An 18,918-nucleotide genomic window follows, 5' to 3' on the forward strand; every position below is an offset into this window, starting at 1 on the left:
ACACCCTTTCATATGCTGCCCGGTTCTTATAATAACCCCGATAGCCACGGAGGGCGGGGGTTCGCATTGCTGGAAACCAAGTTTCCTGAAGAGCAATGCAGAAGAAAGGGTGAAGGCTGATAAGTTGGCGGAGCTCAGCTAGATGGTGGAAGAAACCGCTGCAGTTCCACTGGAGGATGGTGTTGTCCATGGCTGGGAAAGGCGTGACGGGACTGGGAAGGCAGATTACGCCACTGGGTCACCTGCTGCCTCCGATGGAGCATCCGTGCAAATGCCATCCATTGCGTCCGAGGGACCGGCAAGAGCGAGGTCCTCAGCGGACGCCAGAATCTCCACCTCGTCCTCAGAGGCAGAGCTTGTAGGAAGCGGTGGGATCGGTGCCACCGCAATACCGGTGGTCTTGGGGACTTTCTTCTTTTTCTGCTTGTCACGCTGTGCCTTCGGCGGTTCAGGCTGCATGGGCTTCACTGGGTCAGTCTCAGGGACAGACGACGACCGCGAGGCCCGACGACCAGGGACTGGCGGTTGTTTCAACCACTTGCGGGCGTCCGCTTTTCCACTGGTCGGAACTTGCGAAGGGAGGTCCCCAAGGGATCCCTTCCTGGCGAGAGCAGCCGAAGAAGACTTACGCTTCTCCGGCTGGGAAGGGGGAGCTGATGTCCCCGATGGTTGGGAGGGTGTTGCTCCTGGAGAAGATGGAGCAGGAGCAACAGGGTGTGAAGTGCCCCCCACAAGCAAGGGGGCTGGTGGATGCTGACCGATCTTAGAGCCGAATCGTGATGACGGGAGAACCGTTGTTGCAGCAGCGGCGTAGGTTGACAGTCAGTGCCACAGGATGGAGCCTCTCATATTTCCGTCTAGCCTCGGGGTAGGTCAGCCGATCCAAGGTCTTATATTCCATTATCTTCCGTTCTTTCTGCAATATCCTACAGTCCGGCGAGCAGGGGGAATGGTGTTCTCCGCAGTTAACACAGATAGGAGGCGGGGCACATGGAGTATCGGGATGCGAAGGACGTCCACAATCCCGACACATGAGGCTGGAAGTACAACGAGATGACATGTGCCCGAACTTCCAGCATTTAAAACACCGCATCGGAGGAGGGATACATGGCTTCACATCACAACGGTAAACCATCACCTTGACCTTTTCGGGTAATACATCGCCTTCGAAGGCCAAGATGAAGGCACCGGTGGCTACCTGATTATCCCTCGGACCCCGATGGACGCGCCGGACGAAGTGAACACCTCGTCGTTCGAGGTTGGCGCGTAATTCATCGTCGGACTGCAGAAGAAGATCCCTGTGGAATATAAGACCCTGGACCATGTTGAGACTCTTATGTGGCGTGATGCTAACGGAAATATCCCCCAACTTGTCACAATTGAGCAACCTCCGTGACTGGGCAGAGGATGCCGTTTTGATGAGCACAGAACCAGAGCGCATCTTGGACAAGCCCTCCACCTCCCCGAACTTGTCCTCTAAATGCTCTACAAAGAACTGAGGCTTCACGGATATAAAAGATTCCCCATCAGTTCTGGTACAGACAAGATATCTGGGCGATAACGTCTCACTGTCACGCAATGCCTGTCGTTCCTCCCATGGTGTAGCGAGGGAGGGGAACGATTTGGGGTCATAAACGTTACCTTTAAAATGGGCTCTCGAACGCTTAGAGACTGCTGACGGCTGGCCGCCAGCGAGAGATGATGTACCACGCTTCATTGCGGGTCATCCGCCCTGATGCCACCTACTCCGACCAAGGGCCCTCCCCATGGGCGCCACCCAGCCACAGCAAAGGCCACCTGGCAGGATGGCCATTGCCGGGAGTCCCAATGCCCCAGGGAGATGGGCATCTACTCCTTGGCATACGTGGGGAGTTAACGGCGCAGGCATCAGCAGAGCGATTCCTGTGTTGTCAGGGGGCTACAACCAAGAGGGTACATGGCGGCCCCACCACAACGGACTGGCTACCGTGCTGGATCTTAGGTGCAAAAATGGCCAAGGTCGTCGTCGCAGTTAAAAGAAACACTGCAGAGTGCAGCGCGGTAATCGTCCAAGAGATCGAAAACGAGCGGGACACCATTGCAACGATGAGAAAGACGGCGAAAGGTCTAATTGCACGACGGATACAGTGCACCATGTAAGGCGCCCTTCCCCAATTGGCTCGCTCTTCGGATAAATTTAGAAAGATGGAGGTCAAACCCGAGAGGGGACCATCACATAAGGCCGAAACGTTGGAGACTCCTTTTAGTCGCCTCTTACGACAGGCAGGAATACCGCGGGCCTATTCTAACCCCCGAACCCGCAGGGGGCACTTTGAATGCTGACTGTGTGTAAGCTGCATACAAGGCTTCTTAGATTAGGTGATACTCTTTCCAATCCAAATAATGACAGCTGTAGGAAGCCCAGAAGTGTGAGTGTAAGATAAAAAGATATGCCTTCCACTCTTGAGAGTATTAAAATTATAATGGTAAACTGATGAAGTATTTGCAACAAAGTGCCCAAGTTTGAAGCACTCATGAAATGCAGTGAAGCTCACATTAGGTACAGAAAGGTAATTGGAATCTCAAATTGATAGCAGTGAGATTTTTGGGTAAAATTAAAGTGTATATCAAAAGGATAGGCAAATGGAAAATGGAGGAGATGTATTTGTCACAATGTACAAGAAACTCAAATTCACCGAGATAGAAATTGAAGCTGCATGTGAGATTGTTTGGGCAAGACTCTTTATCAGCGGTGGGCATAAATTGATAACTGGATCCTTCTATCACCCACCAGACTCATCTGCTGCTGACATAACCAAAAACTTAAGAGAAAGCCTCAGTTCATATATACATAAGATCCCCAATCATACTGTAATCATCAGTAGAGATCTTAATCATTGAACAATTAATTGGGAAAATTACAGTTATGTTGGCAGTGGGCGTGATAAGACATCCTGTGCAACTTTACTAAATGTCTTCTCTGAAAACTACCTAGAACAGATAGTTAGGAACCTTATCATGATGGAAATATTTGGATATAATGGCAACAAATAGACCTGACCTCTTTGAGGATGGCCAGTTCGAACCTGGTATCAGTGAACATGAGGCAATTGTGACAACAATGACTACAACAGTACAAAGGACAACTAAAACAAGCAGAAAGATACATCATGTTCAGTAAACTAGATAAAATATCAGTATTGTCATATCTCCATAAGGAACATGAAACTTTCAGCACAGGGTAGGAGCAAGTAGAGGAACTCTGGCTCAAGTTTAAAATGTGTCATCCGTATTCTTCAGAAGAACCAAAGGAAATGACCAAAGACTCTCTGAAGATTCAATGATGCAGTCTCTTCTCCCCTTCCTTCTGGATTGACTATTGTTCAGCTGGCGACCCCCTGCATGAGCACTAGCTAACTGGTGGATGATCCCCAGTGTTGATATGCTGTTTCACTAGGAGCTACTTTGTCTGTCTCTTCTCCATTTGAGATTTAAAAGCATCCAAAAACTGGCATAGAATGGCTAACAATCACTCATGCGGTTCTTCAGTTGGGGTAGATCCTATTCACAGTTTAATAGTAAGACTGGTTGATTAATTGAGAGCATTTATGGGACCAAGCGGTGAGGTCATCAGTCCCACGATTCCGAAGTTACTCGCAGAGGAAAAAGGGTCCAGTAAAAGTATTGAGTCAGGGGAGTCAAATCATAAAGTAATGAAGTTAAAACACACACAGCAAAAGGCATAAAACATGAGACCAAATCTAAAACCTGGAAAAAGGGTCAGTCTTTCCATGGGGGAGTGGTCTCTACATCTACATCTACATCTACATCCACACTCCGCAAGCCACGTGACAGTGTGTGGCGGAGGGTACCCTGAGTACCTCTATCGGTTCTCCCTTCTATTCCAGTCTCGTATTGTTCGTGGAAAGAAGGATTGTCGGTATGCTTCTGTGTGGGCTCTAATCTCTCTGATTTTATCCTCATGGTCTCTTCGCGAGATATACGTAGGAGGGAGCAATATACTGCTTGACTCTTCGGTGAAGGTATGTTCTCGAAACTTTAACAAAAGCCCGTACCGAGCTACTGAGCGTCTCTCCTGCAGAGTCTTCCACTGGAGTTTATCTATGATCTCCATAATGCTTTCGCGATTACTAAATGATCCTGTAACGATCTCCAGAAAAGTCATTATACTCGAACATAATACGTGTTCCAAAATTCTACAACTGATTGACATTAGAGATATAGGTCCATGGTTCTGCACATCTGTTTGACGTCCCTTCTTGAAAACAGGGATGACCTGTGCCCTTTTCCAATCCTTTGGAACGCTACGCTCTTCTAGAGATCTACGGTACACCGCTGCAAGAAGGGGGGCAAGTTCCTTCACGTACTCTGTGTAAAATCGAACTGGTATCCCATCAGGTCCAGCGGCCTTTCCTCTTTTGAGCGATTTTAATTGTTTCTCTATCCCTCTGTCGTCTATTCCGATATCTACCATTTTGTCATCTGTGCGATAATCTAGAGAAGGAACTACAGTGCAGTCTTCCTCTGTGAAACAGCTTTGGAAAAAGACATTTAGTATTTCGGCCTTTAGTCTGTCATCCTCTGTTTCAGTACCATTTTGGTCACAGAGTGTCTGGACATTTTGTTTTGATCCACCTACCACTTTGACATAAGACCAAAATTTCTTAGGATTTTCTGCCAAGTCAGTACATAGAACTTTACTTTCGAATTCATTGAACACCTTTTGCATAGCCCTCCTCACACTACATTTCGCTTCGCGTAATTTTTGTTTGTCTGCAAGGCTTTGGCTATGTTTATGTTTGCTGTGAAGTTCCCTTTGCTTCCGCAGCAGTTTCCTAACTCAGTCGTTGTACCACGGTGGCTCTTTTCCATCTCTTACGATCTTACTTGGCACATACTCATCTAACGCATATTGTATGATGGTTTTGAACTTTGTCCATTGATCCTCAACACTATCTGTACTTGAGACAAAACTTTTGTGTTGAGCCGTCAGGTACTCTGTAATCTGCTTTTTGTCACTTTTGCTAAACAGAAAAATCTTCCTACCTTTCTTAATATTTCTATTTACGGCTGAAATCATCGATGCATTAACCGCTTTATGGTCACTGATTCCCTGTTCTGCATTAACTGTTTCAAATAGTTTGGGTCTGCTTGTCACCAGAAGGTCTAATATGTTATCGCCACGAGTCAGTTCCCTGTTTAACTGCTCAAGGTAGTTTTCAGATAAAGCACTTAAAAAAATTTCACTGGATTATTTGTCCCTGCCACCCGTTATGAACGTTTGAGTCTCCCAGTCTATATCTGGCAAATTAAAATCTCCACCCAGAACTATAACATGGTGGGGAAATCTACTCGAAATATTTTCCAAATTATCCTTCAGGTGCTCAGCCACAACAGCTGCTGAGCCCTGGGGCCTATAGAGACATCCAATTACCATGTCTGAGCCTGCTTTAACCACGACCTTCACCCAAATCATTTCACATTTCAGATCTCCGTCAATTTCCTTCGATACTATTGCACTTCTTATCGCTATAAACACGCCTCCCCCTTCACTGACCAGCCTGTCTCTGCGGTATACATTCCAATCTGAGTTTAGGATTTCATTACTGTTTACGTCTGGTTTCAGCCAACTTTCTGTCTGGGCGTTGTGACCGTTTTATTAATGAGAGCAGTTCTGGGACCTTTCTATAGATGCTCCTGCAGTTTACTATTAGCACATTAATATTGTTATTTCCTAGACGCTCCTGCAGTTTACTATTAGCACATTAATATTGTTATTTCCTGTTGCGTTTTGCCTACTCCTACCTTGCCGTGTCTCAGGAGGCGTCTTGTCGGACATAGGGAGGCAATTCTCTAACCTAAAAAACTCCCATGTGCACTCCACACGTACTCCGCTACCCTTGTAGCCGCTTCCGGCGTGTAGTGCACGCCTGACCTATTCAAGGGGACCCTACATTTCTCCACCCGATAGTGGAGGTCGAGAAATTTGCACCCCAGATCTCCGCAGAATCGTCTGAGCCTCTGGTTTAAGCCTTCCACTCGGCTCCAAACCAGAGGACTGCGATCAGTTCTGGGAACGATACTACAAATAGTTAGCTCTGATTCCACCCCGCGAGCGAGGCTTTCCGCCTTCACCAATTCCGCCAACCGCCTGTACGAACTGAGGATGACCCCTGAACCCAGACGGCAGGAGTCATTGGTGCCGACATGAGAACAATTTGCAGTCGGGTGCATCCAGTGCTCTCTATCGCCGCCGGTAGGGCCTCCTCCACATCTCGGATGAGACCCCATGGCAAGCAGACAGAGTGAACACTGGCCTTCTTCCCCGACCTTTCCGCTATTTCCCTAAGGGGCTCCATCACCTGCCTAACGTTGGAGCTCCCAATAACTAATAAACCCCTCCCCCCGTGTGCCTGCTCGGACCTTGCTGAAGGAGCAGCCACATGTCCACTCACAGGCAGAGCGGGCGATGCCACACGGACAGCCTCCACATTTACCCTCCGTCTCGTGCGCCGCGAACGCCGCTGAACCCACCACTCCCCTTGGGGAGGGGGTGGCCCAACCGCACCCGGTACCCGCGAAGATGTCTCGACAGCAGGGACAGTGGGTGAAGCGTGTAACACCTGGGGTGTACCTTGCGACGCACCAGACTCCCCACTGCCGCTACACTCCGAGGCAGCAGCCTGAAGATGGCTGACCGCGGCCATCAACACGCTCAGCTGTTCGCCAAGAGTGGCCAGCTCCTCCTGCGTCCGTACACAGCAGTCACACATCCTATCCATCCTAAGGAATCAATTTACTGAAGAGACTTAATCAACTTTTAACTAGACTGCTAATTCACTAAAGGCGGCTGATTATTGACGAAACTGTGATTGCTAGCCACTTCTTGTAGAAGGACGACATGGGGTCCCTGACCGAGAAGACATGAAGAGAGGTCTCAACCACAACCACACCGCCCCTGCTCCAGGAGTAAAGCAAAACCTTATACCTGGAAATAAAAACCACTTTCACAGAGGAAACTGAGGACTAGTTCAACCATCTGTGAATCGTCTGCTAATATTAAAATTAAGGAATCGGGAAGATTATACTTAGCACGGAGGGCCAAAAGAAGGAGACATTCCAACAATATGTGGGATACCATCAGTTTGGCTCCACAACCACATTGTGGGAGTGAGTTGCTGCAGGAGGAAACAATGGGTGAGCCTGGTATGACCAATGCATAGACGGAATAATACGGTGGACTTCTTCCAAGAAGAGCTGAAGCAAGAGTGCCAAACTGCAGTAGACTCCTTGATTGTGCAGAGTTTATTACTATGAGCAGTAGTGTACCGGATGTCATTCCACTTTTGAGTAAAGAGAGATTTGATGTAGATCAGCATACACGCAGCTGGAATCACGAAAGGGAATGGGGAGGTAAGTATATGCTCCTCTAGCCAAACTGTCAGCCAGTTCATTCCCTGGGATGCCCACATGACTTGGGACCCAGAGAAAGACAACTGAGCAAGCAACACAGCCAAGGGGAAAGAGAAGGTCAGGGATAGCAGAGACCAAAGAGTGATGAGAGTAGCATCAGTAGATAGACTTCAGGCTGTTCATTAACTCTGAACAAATTAAAACACTGTGGAGGGAGGCCTGAGAAATAAAACTGAAGGCTCTGTGAATGCCTAGAAGCTCTGCTGTGAACACCCTTCATGATCCCAGCAATAAATGGTGTTCTAAGCCAGTAGGAGACATGGAAGCATCAGTTAGAAGATGGTGGCATCCTGGAACTCTGCAACGATGGCACATACAAGACGCCGGAAAACCATACGGGCGACAGAGACCTTAGGATGCTGGAATAGGTCAGTCCACATCCTTTGTTTAAGCACCACCCAAGAGGGCAGGGTGCAGGGAGGGGGGGGGGGGGGGGAGGCATGGGAGGAAATACATGGGATGCACGCCAGTGAGTGGAGATGGAGATCCCGACTGGGAGAAGTGAGGCACATGCCAACCGGCAATCCCACCCACGGGCGGTTGTCAGGAGGGAGACAACCCTCATTTGCAAAGAGGACAGGCTATATAGGAGTGTCAGGGATTTGGCGAATGGCGACTGCATAAGAAACCAGGAGTTGCCTCTGTTGTATTTGTAGAGGAGGAATCCCTGCTTCTGTGAGGAGATTGTCAATGGGTCTAGTGCAAAAGACACCAATAGACAAACACTACCCACAATGATGAGCAGGATCAAGTAGCAGCAAAGTGGAATAAGCCACTGAGCCATAAACCTGACTACCATAATCTATTCTGGACAAGACCAGAACATGGTAAAGATGGAGAAGAGTGGTACAGTCTGCACCCAAAGATGTGTGGGCCAGGAGGCAGAAGGCATAAGTTTCCGCATGCATCTAGTCTTTAGGCGGTGAATATGGGGCAGCCATTTCCGCTTTTTATCGAAAATAAGGCCCAAGAAACGTGATTGTGTTATAACAGCAAGGAGCTGTGACAGTGGCTAGATTGTATTGGATAAAAAAATTGGAATGTGTAAAAATTGGGACTCTGCATGGGCACTGATGGCAGCAGAGTTGAGCACCCCACAAACCAAACATCAAACACCAGGGAGCTGGTCATCTAAATAAAGCTCTGGATCGAGGTGTACTGTGGGTCGATTACAAAAATGCACAAACTGCATTTTGGAGGGAGAAAACTGGAAGCCATGGGAGGTAGCTCACACAGAGGGCCATCCGATGGCACCTTGGAGCCAGCACTCAGCAGATGCTACTGAGTGGGAGCTGCAGCAGATGCAAAAACCATTGACATACAATGCTGGGGTAACTACAGGCCCAACAGAGGTTACAAGCCCATTGACGGCTATGAGGAAGTGTGTGACACTTAGTACAGAACCGTGTGGGATACCATTCTCCTGAATCTGAGGGGTGTTGAGTGAAGTGCCAACTTGAACTTGGAAGAATCAGCAAGCTAAAAACACGCGGATAAAAATCAGAATGGTGCCACGGAAGCTCCAGACATTGAGGGTAACTAAAATGTGATAGCGCCAAGCAATGTCATATGCATTATGTAGGTCAAAGAAGACCACGACAAGGTGCCAGTGGTTAGTAAAAGTCTGTTGGATGGCGGCTTCCAATGTCAGTAAATGGTCAGTTGGAGCTCGTCCTGCCCAGAAGCCACATTGATACAGGGACAAGAGGCCCAGAGATTCTAGTGCCCAAAATAATCTGAAGCTGACCATCCCCTCAAGTAGTTTACAAAATTCATTCATCAGGCTAATCGGATGGTAGCTGTTAAGAGATGTTGGATTGTTCCTGGGCTTAAGGGCGGTGATAACTATACTGTCTCCCATTGTGATGGAAAAGCACCTGTGAGCCAAATGCAGTTGAAGACCATGAGTAGATGTTGACTGTGGGGAACGTCAAAGTGTTAGACCATCTGGTTGCGGATGGAATCTAGGCGTGGGGCCATGTCTCATGAAGAAGCAGAAGCCTGCAAGAATTCCCATTTAGCGAAGAGTTCATTATAGGGTTCAGCTTGGTGGGGGTTGAAACAGAGAGGAGACTGTTCAACACGGTATTTCTGCCGGAGACAGGTAGCAGGATAGGAAGAGGACAGCGACACAGTTGCACAGTGTGTCTACATCTACATCTACATTTATACTCCGCAAGCCACCCAACGGTGTGTGGCGGAGGACACTTTACGTGCCACTGTCATTACCTCCCTTTCCTGTTCCAGTGGCGTATGGTTTGCGGGAAGAACGACTGCCAGAAAGCCTCCGTGTGCACTCAAATATCTCTAATTTTACATTCGTGATCTCCTCAGGAGGTATAAGTAGGGGGAAGCAATATATTCAATACTTCATTCAGAAACGCACCCTCTCGAAACCTGGACAGCAAGCTACACCGCGATGCAGAGCGCTCTCTTGCAGAGTCTGCCACTTGAGTTTGCTAAACATCTCCATAATGCTATCACGCTTACCAAATAACCCTGTGACGAAACGCGACGCTCTTCTTTGGATCTTCTCTATCTCCTCTGTCAACCCGACCTGGTACGGATCCAACACTGATGAGCAATACTCAAGTATAGGTTGAACGAGTGTTTTGTAAGTCACCTCCTTTGTTGATGAACTACATTTTCTAAGGACTCTCCCAATGAATCTCAACCTGGCACCCGCCTTACCAACAATTAATTTTGTATGATCATTCCACTTCAAATCATTCCGCACGCATACTCCCAGATATTTTACAGAAGTAACTTCTACCAGTGTTTCTTCCGCTATCATATAATCATACAATAAAGGATCCTTCTTTCTATGTATTCGCAATACATTACATTTGTCTATGTTAAGGGTCAGTTGACACTCCCTGCACCAAGTGCCTATCCGCTGCAGATCTTCCTGCATTTCGCTACAATTTTCTAATGCTGCAACTTCTCTGTGTACTACAGCATCATCCGCGAAAAGCCGCATGGAACTTCCGACACTATCTACTAGGTCATTTATATATATTGTGAAAAGCAATGGTGCCATAACACCCCCCTGTGGCACGCCAGAGGTTACTTTAACATCTGTAGACATCTCTCCATTGAGAACAACATGCTGTGTTCTGTTTGCTAAAAACTCTTCAATCCAGCCACACGGCTGGTCTGATATTCCGTAGGCTCTTACTTTGTTTATCAGATGACAGTGCGGAACTGTATCGAATGCCTTCCGGAAGTCAAGGAAAATAGCATCTACCTGGGAGCGTGTATCTAATATTTTCTGGGTCTCATGAACAAATAAAGCGAATTGGGCCTCACACGATCGCTGTTTCCGGAATCCATGTTGATTCCTACAGAGTAGATTCTGGGTTTCCAGAAATGACATGATACACGAGCAAAAAACATGTTCTAAAATTCTACAACAGATCGATGTCAAAGATATAGCTTTGCGCATCTGCTCGACGACACTTCTTGAAGACTGGAACTACCTGTGCTCTTTTCCAATCATTTGGAACCTTCCATTCCTCTAGAGACTTGTGGTACATGGCTGTTAGAAGGGGGGCAAGTTCTTTCGCGTACTCTGTGTAGAATCGAATTTGTATCCCGTCAGGTCCAGTGGACTTTCCTCTGTTGAGTGATTTCAGTTGCTTTTCTATTCCTTGGACACTTATTTCGATGTCAGCCATTTTTTTGTTTGTGCGAGGATTTAGAGAAGGAACTGCAGTGCGGTCTTCCTCTGTGAAACAGCTTTGGAATAAGGTGTTTAGTATTTCAGCTTTATGCGTGTCATCATCTGTTGCATTGCCATCATCATACCAGAGTGTCTGGATATGCTGTTTCGAGCCACTTACTGATTTAACGTAAGACCAGAACTTCCTAGGATTTTCTGTCAAGTCAGTACATAGAATTTTACTTTCGAATTCACTGAATGTTCATGCATAGCCCTCCTTAGGTTAACTTTGACGTCATTTAGCCTCTGTTTGTCTGGGAAGTTTTGGCTGCATTTAAACTTGCAGTGAAGCCCTCTTTGCTTTCACAGTAGTTTCCTAACTTTGTTGTTGAATCATGGTTGGTTTTTCCCGTCCCTCACAGTTTTACTCGGCACGTACCTGTCTAAAACGCATTTTATGATTGCCTTGAACTTTTTCCATAAACACTCAACATTGTCAGTGTCAGAACAGAAATTTTCGTTTTGATCTGTTAGGTAGTCTGAAATCTGCATTCTATTACTCTTGCTAAACAGATAAACCTGCCTCCCTTTTTTTATATTCCTATTTACTTGAATATTCAGGGATGCTGCAACGGCCTTATGATCACTGATTCCCTGTTCTGTGCTTACAGAGTCAAAAAGTTCGGGTCTGTTTGTTATCAGTAGGTCCAAGATGTTATCTCCACACGTCAGTTCTCTGTTTAATTGCTCCATGTAATTTTCGGATAGTGCACTCAGTATAATGTCACTCGATGCTCTGTCTCTACCACCCGCCCTAAACATCTGAGTGTCCCAGTCTATATCTGGTAAATTGAAATCTCCACCTAAGACTATAACATGCTGAGAAAATTTATGTGAAATGTATTCCAGATTTTCTCTCAGTTGTTCTGCCACTAATGCTGTGGAGTGAGGAGGTCGGTAAAAGGAGCCAATTATTAACCTAGCTCGGTTGTTGAGTGTAACCTCCACCCATAATAATTCACAGGAACTATCTGCTTCTACTTCACTACAGGATAAGTTACTACTAACACGCCACCACCGGTTGCATGCAATCTATCCTTTCTAAACATCGTCTGTGCCTTTGTAAAAATTTCGGCAGAATTTATTTCTGGCTTCAGCCAGCTTTCCATACCTATAACGATTTCAGCTTTGGTGCTTTCTATCAGAGCTTGAAGTTCCGGTACTTTATCAACGCAGCTTCGACAGTTTCCAATTACAATAACGATTGCTGCTTGGTCCCCGCATGTCCTGACTTTGCCCCACATCCTTGGAGGCTGTTGCCCTTTCTGTACTTGCCCGAGGCCATTTAACCTAAAAACCGCCCAGTCCACGCCACACAACCCCTGCTACCTGTGTAGCCGCCTGCTGTGTGTAGTGGACTCCTGACCTATCCAGCAGAACCCGAAACCCCATCACCCTATGGTGCAAGTCGAGGAATATGCAGCCCACACAGTCGCAGAACCGTCTCAGCCTCTGATTCGGACCCTCCATTCGGCTCTGTACCAAAGGTCCGCAGTCAGTCCTGTCGACAGTGCTGCATTTGGTGAGCTCTGCTTTCATCCCACTAGCGAGACTGGCAGTCTTCACCAAATCAGATAGCCGCCGGAAGCCAGAGAGGATTTCCTCTGATCCATAGCGACGCACATAATGAGCGACCACCTGCAGATGTGTGCACCCTGTAGCCTTCATGGCATCCGGAAGGACCCTTTCCACATCTGGAATGACTCCCTCCAGTATGCACACGGGGTGCACATTGGTTTTCTTCCCCTCTCTTGCTGCCCCATTACACGCCTGACGTTGGAGCTCCCAACTACCAGTAAGTCCACCCTGCGACCGCACGGATCTTGCAGACTGAGGGGCAACCTCTGAAACAGGGCAAGCAGCCATGTCCAGCCGAAGATCAGTATCAGCCGGAGACAGAGCCTGAAACCGGTTCGTCAGACAAACTCGAGAGGCCTTCCGTTCAGCCCTCCGGAATGTCTTTCGCCCCCTGCCAACCTCGAGACGACCTCCCACTCTACCATGGGTGAGGGCTCAGCCTCCATGTGGACAGCATTCCAAGCAGCCACAGCCGTAGTCCGATCAGGAGATGCATGGGACGAGCTGGCCGTCCCCGACAAACCCCCATCCGGACCCCCACAGTGATGCCCATTGGCAACAGCCTCAAGCTGTGTGACCGAAGCCAACACTGCCTGAAGCTGGGAGCGAAGGGATACCAACTCAGCCCGCATCCGAACACAGCAGTCGCAGTCCCTATCCATGCTAAGAACGTCTGAACTAATCTATAGAGAGCACAAACAATTCAACACAAAATTTAAACAGTTATTAAAATACAAGATTGCCCAGTAAATGCAGTAATGCTGCTACTTGCGCACTGCTGACACACTGCTCGGCAGCAGAAGGAGACTACGTGATTTTACACTATTCAGGTACTAAAACGCGATGCTACAACTCTCAAATACTATAATACGCCCAAAATTTATGAATTAAACAATGCAAGTACCCAAAAACATGCAAAGAAATTAAGAATTAAACTATGCAACAAATAAGTGAGCTAAGAGTAAACAACTTGCTGCTGGCAGCTGCTTATCCAACAGCGGCAGGGAGCACAAGTTGTTCTGCAAGGACCAATGGCTCAGTGCTCAGAGCACCTCGAAGGTTAAGAGCCTCGACAGTTGACTGTCACTGACAGACCAAACCTGTGATGAAGAGGCATAGATCCCCAGGGAGGAAACAGCGCTCCCAGCATTTCTTTTTACTCTGCTTGGGAAAGTAATGAGCCTTAACGTGGAGACGCTTAAAAGAGAGGAGGTTAGTATGTGGAGAATGTTGTTTAAATTGTTGCAGAGTCCGTTGGCAGTCCTGGACAGCGACTGCTACATCCTTTGTCCACCGTGATACCGGTCAACGATGAGGGGGACCTGTGGATATGGGGACAGCAGTGCCAACAGCAAGAAAAATGGTGGCAGAGATGCCTTGCACAACCACACCCAATGGAATTGAGGGGCAGGTGTTGAAGTGCACAGCAGACGTATATAAAAGCCAATTGGCTCTGCAGAATGCCTGCCTGCCTGACGGCAGCAGGGGAACAATAGGATCATCAGAAAGTGGTCACTGTCACAAAGGTCATCATGGGATGACCAACGTGGGGAAGCCACGAGAGCAAGGGAGGAGATTGTGAGATTGATAGCAGTAAAGGTGCCATCAGCGGCACTGAAGTAGGTAGGGGAACCATCATTGAGGAGACATAAATCAAGGTCCGTAATAAGTTGGTCAATTGGGAGACCCCACCCACTGAAGTAGCACTCCAACACTGTGGATGGTGTGCACTGAAGTCCCCACGGAGGAGAAATGGGTGGGAGTTGCTGGATTAAGGTAGACAGTTCAATGTATGGAAGTGACCTACTTGGAGGGAGATAGACATTGCCTGAGTCATTTGCACTCTAGCCACTATTGCTTCCATGTTGGTACACAGGGGGATCCAGTCAATAATGACGTCGGAGTGAACCAAATGCAGACCCCACCACATGCTACACCTGGGCCGACACGGTTCCTGCAGAACATCTGATAACCAAGAAATGTTGGAGAGAGAGGACATCAAGGAAGTGCATTTCTTGAAAAACAAGACAGAACACAGTATAGGAAGAGACAAGAGATTGTATGTCTGTTAAGTGATGATAGTATCCATTGCAATCCGCTGGATGGTCATGTGGTGAGAGTCCAGATTAGACATTAAGAGTCCAAGGAAGAGGTCATGTCACTCAGTCAGTGGTCGTCACCAACAAGGATGGGATGACAAGCATAAATAAGATGTCAGACTCAGGTTGCCAGGGGGGAGATGGCACCTCTGGGAGCACCAGGGAGAGGGGGGGGAGGGTGGCTTGTCTTGGGACTTACGTTCCTTCTTTTTCTCTTTCATAGGTGGTTGAGGGCAGGGTACAGTGGGAGTACAGGCGTCTGCAAGATCTGGAAATGAAAGAGAGCAGACAATCTTGAGGTGCACAGATGGTGCATCTTGTAGCCGAGTGGTGGTAGGTGGCTTCCGGCCTGAGAGACATCAGGGAAGGGGGGGGGGGGGGGGGGTCGAGAATAGTAAGGGTGGGCAAGTTGAAGGAGCCAGGGAAGAAAGAATTGGCTGCAATAGCCCATGGCCCCATGTGCACCATGCACGAACTCACAAAAGAACTGTGAGCCTCCTGAGGGGGGAGGAGGGGGGGGGGGGGGGGGGATAGTGGACTGCTTCCTGGCATTGTCTGTAGTGGTGACAGAAAATGATTCTTTACCAACAGCATTAAAGCAACCCTTCCTGGACTGGTTTGGCTATCCTTATGCACATACCTCAATGGATGATATGTGGCTGCTTATGACAATTACTCATCTAAAGTTCTCCTTGAAAACCTATTACACGAAAGATCATCAGTGGCGTGTAGATTTCTTTCATGAGCCTGAATAACTTCCTGAATTAAAAGTAGGAGATGAGTTTTGCTACTTGGGAAGAAAAATAAGTGATGAGGGCAGAAGTAGAGAAGACATAAAAATACACCGCAGCAATATAAACAAAAGAGGCTTTGCAAATGAGAAAATTGTTAACACTAAACATTAAACTGATGTCGAGAAGTCCTTTCTGGAGGTATTTGTTAGGAGTGCACAGAAGTGAGATGTGGACAATAACCAGCTTAGACAAGATGAGAATATGTAGTAAATTCTGAAATACAGTGCTACAGAAGAAAGCTATAGGTAAGATGGGACGCTGAATCGAATCAGGGGAAATTTATTTATTTTTTTTTTTTTGGTACAGCTTGACTAAACAGAAGGGATCGACCGATAGGACACATCTTTATGTATGCAGGAATCATCAATTTGGTAATGGAGGAAAGTGTGAGGCATTAAAACTGTTGTGGGAGACATGGCTCGAATGCAGTGAGGAGGCTCACATGGATGAAGATTTCAATAGTTATGCAGAGACTAGTCACCTTCATACACAATCAACTTTGATATTTGATATGTCGCAAATTAAATGACATATATAATCACATGCAAGAACGTGTACACGCGTGCATGCCGACTGACCCACCCACCCATGACTGACCTACAATATTTACATTGGTTGTAAATATAACAACATCATGATATGTTCGGCCATTAAAAAGTTTGGAACGATGTGTTGAGAACAACTATAACTCTTCCTATGGCACATAAACTTAATTTATCAACATTTAACTTTGGTGAGTAGTTCATGACCAATTTTATGGCATCATGGGTCAAAGCAGACAGCTGGTTCTGATAGGCTTAATATTTCTCTTTAACACACAGAATTGTAGTTCTTGATGAAAAAGAAAGGAAGCATGGAAAACTGATATTCTGCAGACTAAGAAACAAATATTTTTTCTAATAGTAGTTAATGCAATTATGAGGTAGCGTTTGATAGTGCTCCTACCTTGCATTCTTGGTTGTGGTATTTCATAAGCTGGTAGTAATTTGGTGAATGCAACAAATGTGAATGTGAAATAAAAGGTATGGTAACACATTTATTTGCAGAGTTGCCTGATTGTATACATTCATGCCATATTCAACACACTTCTTGCTATAAAAACTTAACTACAAGGTAAATTCAGAACATTTTGGTGCTTCTCACGTACATACTGATATACTACACACAAACTTAGAGAGAGGGAGAGATTTCTTTTAACATACAAGGGTTCAAAATCTATGTATCTTTGCATTACTTCCATCTATCTAAAAAACAATGAACCCAACAGCAATAAAATTTGACAGTTACATAGGCTATTAGGCAACAAGGTCTCAAACCCAATAGGCCTACAACAAGAGAACAAGCAATTTCAGCTTCATAGAAATTTTGCCACAGCAAAACACCACATTTTAGCACTCTTGACTTAGGATGCTCCTACTTATCAAGTATTAAAATTTGACAAAAAGTAAATCTTCCTTAGATTGTTTAGCAAACTTGTAGACTTACGCTAAATCTGAAATGGATCAGTGAGAACTCATGGACTAGTTGACATGGAATCAGCCAGGAAGAAAGGAAGATTAGAGTTTAACATATAATCAAAAATGAGGTCATTAGAGACAGTGAACATGCTTGGATTATGAAAGGATGGGGAAGAAAATAAATGTACCCTTTTCAAAGGAACCATCCTGGAATTTGCCTGGGGCACTTCAGGGCAATCACGGAAATCTTAAATCTGGTGACTGGACAGGGATTTGAAATGCTGACATCCTCCCGTGTGACTCCATTGTACTAACCACTGTGCAGCTTAGCTCAGTTGAAGCCAGTAGTACAGTAATTTGCTAACCTTGTACACTACAAATGAGATGTAGTATAAATGAAAATGTATCTAGGAAATATATGGCATTATCAAGGGGTGTTATCGTAGAGTATGGTAAACTTCGCCACCTGGCCAACATTTTACATCAGTGGGTAAGAGTATTATCATCACAGTGTCACTGACTCTTTTCTGACAGTTGGGAAGATAGTCCATATACCAGGAGATGCAGAAGCATCAAGCAGAAGCATCAATCAGATATTCAGTTCCTAGTATGCATTATGCCCATTATCTTTCATCTCCTCAGGTAGTTGCTGTAGATGAACTCGCTTTGGTTAAAGTAACGAATAGGGCCCCCCCAAAATCTCGATTTTTTCCCCTACCATCTTACTGCAAAAAGATAAGACGCCTGCAACGATATCAAACCATTTTCGTCAGGTGTGTTATTTGGATTTACAGCTTTATTTAATGATGTCATCAATTTTCCAATCCAATGCCTGTTAGAGATGCAATTAAGTATTCGATAAAATTTGCCATGTGTTACTTTACTCTAAACAAAAATACATGTCTTTAGAATAATTACAAACACCTATTACCCAACATCATTACTCTTGTATCTCATCTGGGCAGTTTTGCTGTAGTTCTTCCATTAACCACAACTGTGCTCCCACTGCCATTTCTATAGTTAATCACGCGTGTGTGAGCAATAACCACCCCCAAGAGATATCTCATGATAATATAATTTTATGTTATTGTATGTAACTGAATTTTGTTTCTCACCTGCATGTCGTTCTCGATGTACTTTTTTCTTATCCAACGCCGATTGTTCAGTATCCATTTCGAATTACAGCAAGAAAAGTCTTCTAGCTAAATATAGGCAGCACACGTAAGTTACTACTGTGTTATTACTTACTGTCAACACGGACACTACTCACAAACAACAACAACACAATCACGTGGGCATTGGCCTCCACGCTTCTAACGCCATGTTTGTTAAACACTCCAAAGATGTACAAACACAACAAAGTATCATCACCAACGAGTTCGTTGATCATCACAGTCTAACATAACACTCGCGACACTTCGCCTCAATTTTGTTGCCTACTTCGCCAGCAGCGCCCCAAGCGGTAAGTAACTTAAACTGTGAGTTCTGCGCGATCGTGAAAGCGAATAGTGGTTGTTTATTTTGATTTCTACAATGGTTTTTACAAGCGGGAGCGTTTGTAGCTCAATAAATTGCAGCAACACAGGAAGAAGACGCCACAGCTGTCTTTTTTAGGCTTCCTAAGGATCCTGAGAGGAATATACCATTAATTTTCCTTGCTTCCTTTGTGTGATTACATTATTTTGTTAGCACCTTGTTCACTGACAGATTGTTTGAAAATTATTAAAATATATGGTTTTGCGTGAAAAGTAATGTAATCAGTTCATTATAATATTTTCAACATATAACTGTATCGT

The 18,918-nt window shown here is 45.9% G+C and overlaps 1 protein-coding gene across 2 annotated transcripts in view; it reads right to left on the reverse strand.

Annotated features, from left to right (window-relative positions):
- LOC126418861 (ribosome biogenesis protein BMS1 homolog) overlaps positions 1 to 18,444 on the reverse strand; it is a 109,385-nt gene extending 90,941 nt beyond the window's left edge. For both annotated transcript variants that reach the window (XM_050085853.1, XM_050085854.1), the window contains exon 1: positions 18,238 to 18,444. In XM_050085853.1, the coding sequence (XP_049941810.1) occupies positions 18,238 to 18,295 (58 nt within the window). In that variant the 5' untranslated portion in view covers positions 18,296 to 18,444. The remainder of the gene's footprint in view (positions 1 to 18,237) is intronic.
- Positions 18,445 to 18,918: the final 474 nt, after the last annotated feature.

The sequence above is a fragment of the Schistocerca serialis genome, chromosome 9 (assembly GCF_023864345.2).
Source record: "Schistocerca serialis cubense isolate TAMUIC-IGC-003099 chromosome 9, iqSchSeri2.2, whole genome shotgun sequence".
Classification (NCBI taxonomy): domain Eukaryota; kingdom Metazoa; phylum Arthropoda; class Insecta; order Orthoptera; family Acrididae; genus Schistocerca; species Schistocerca serialis.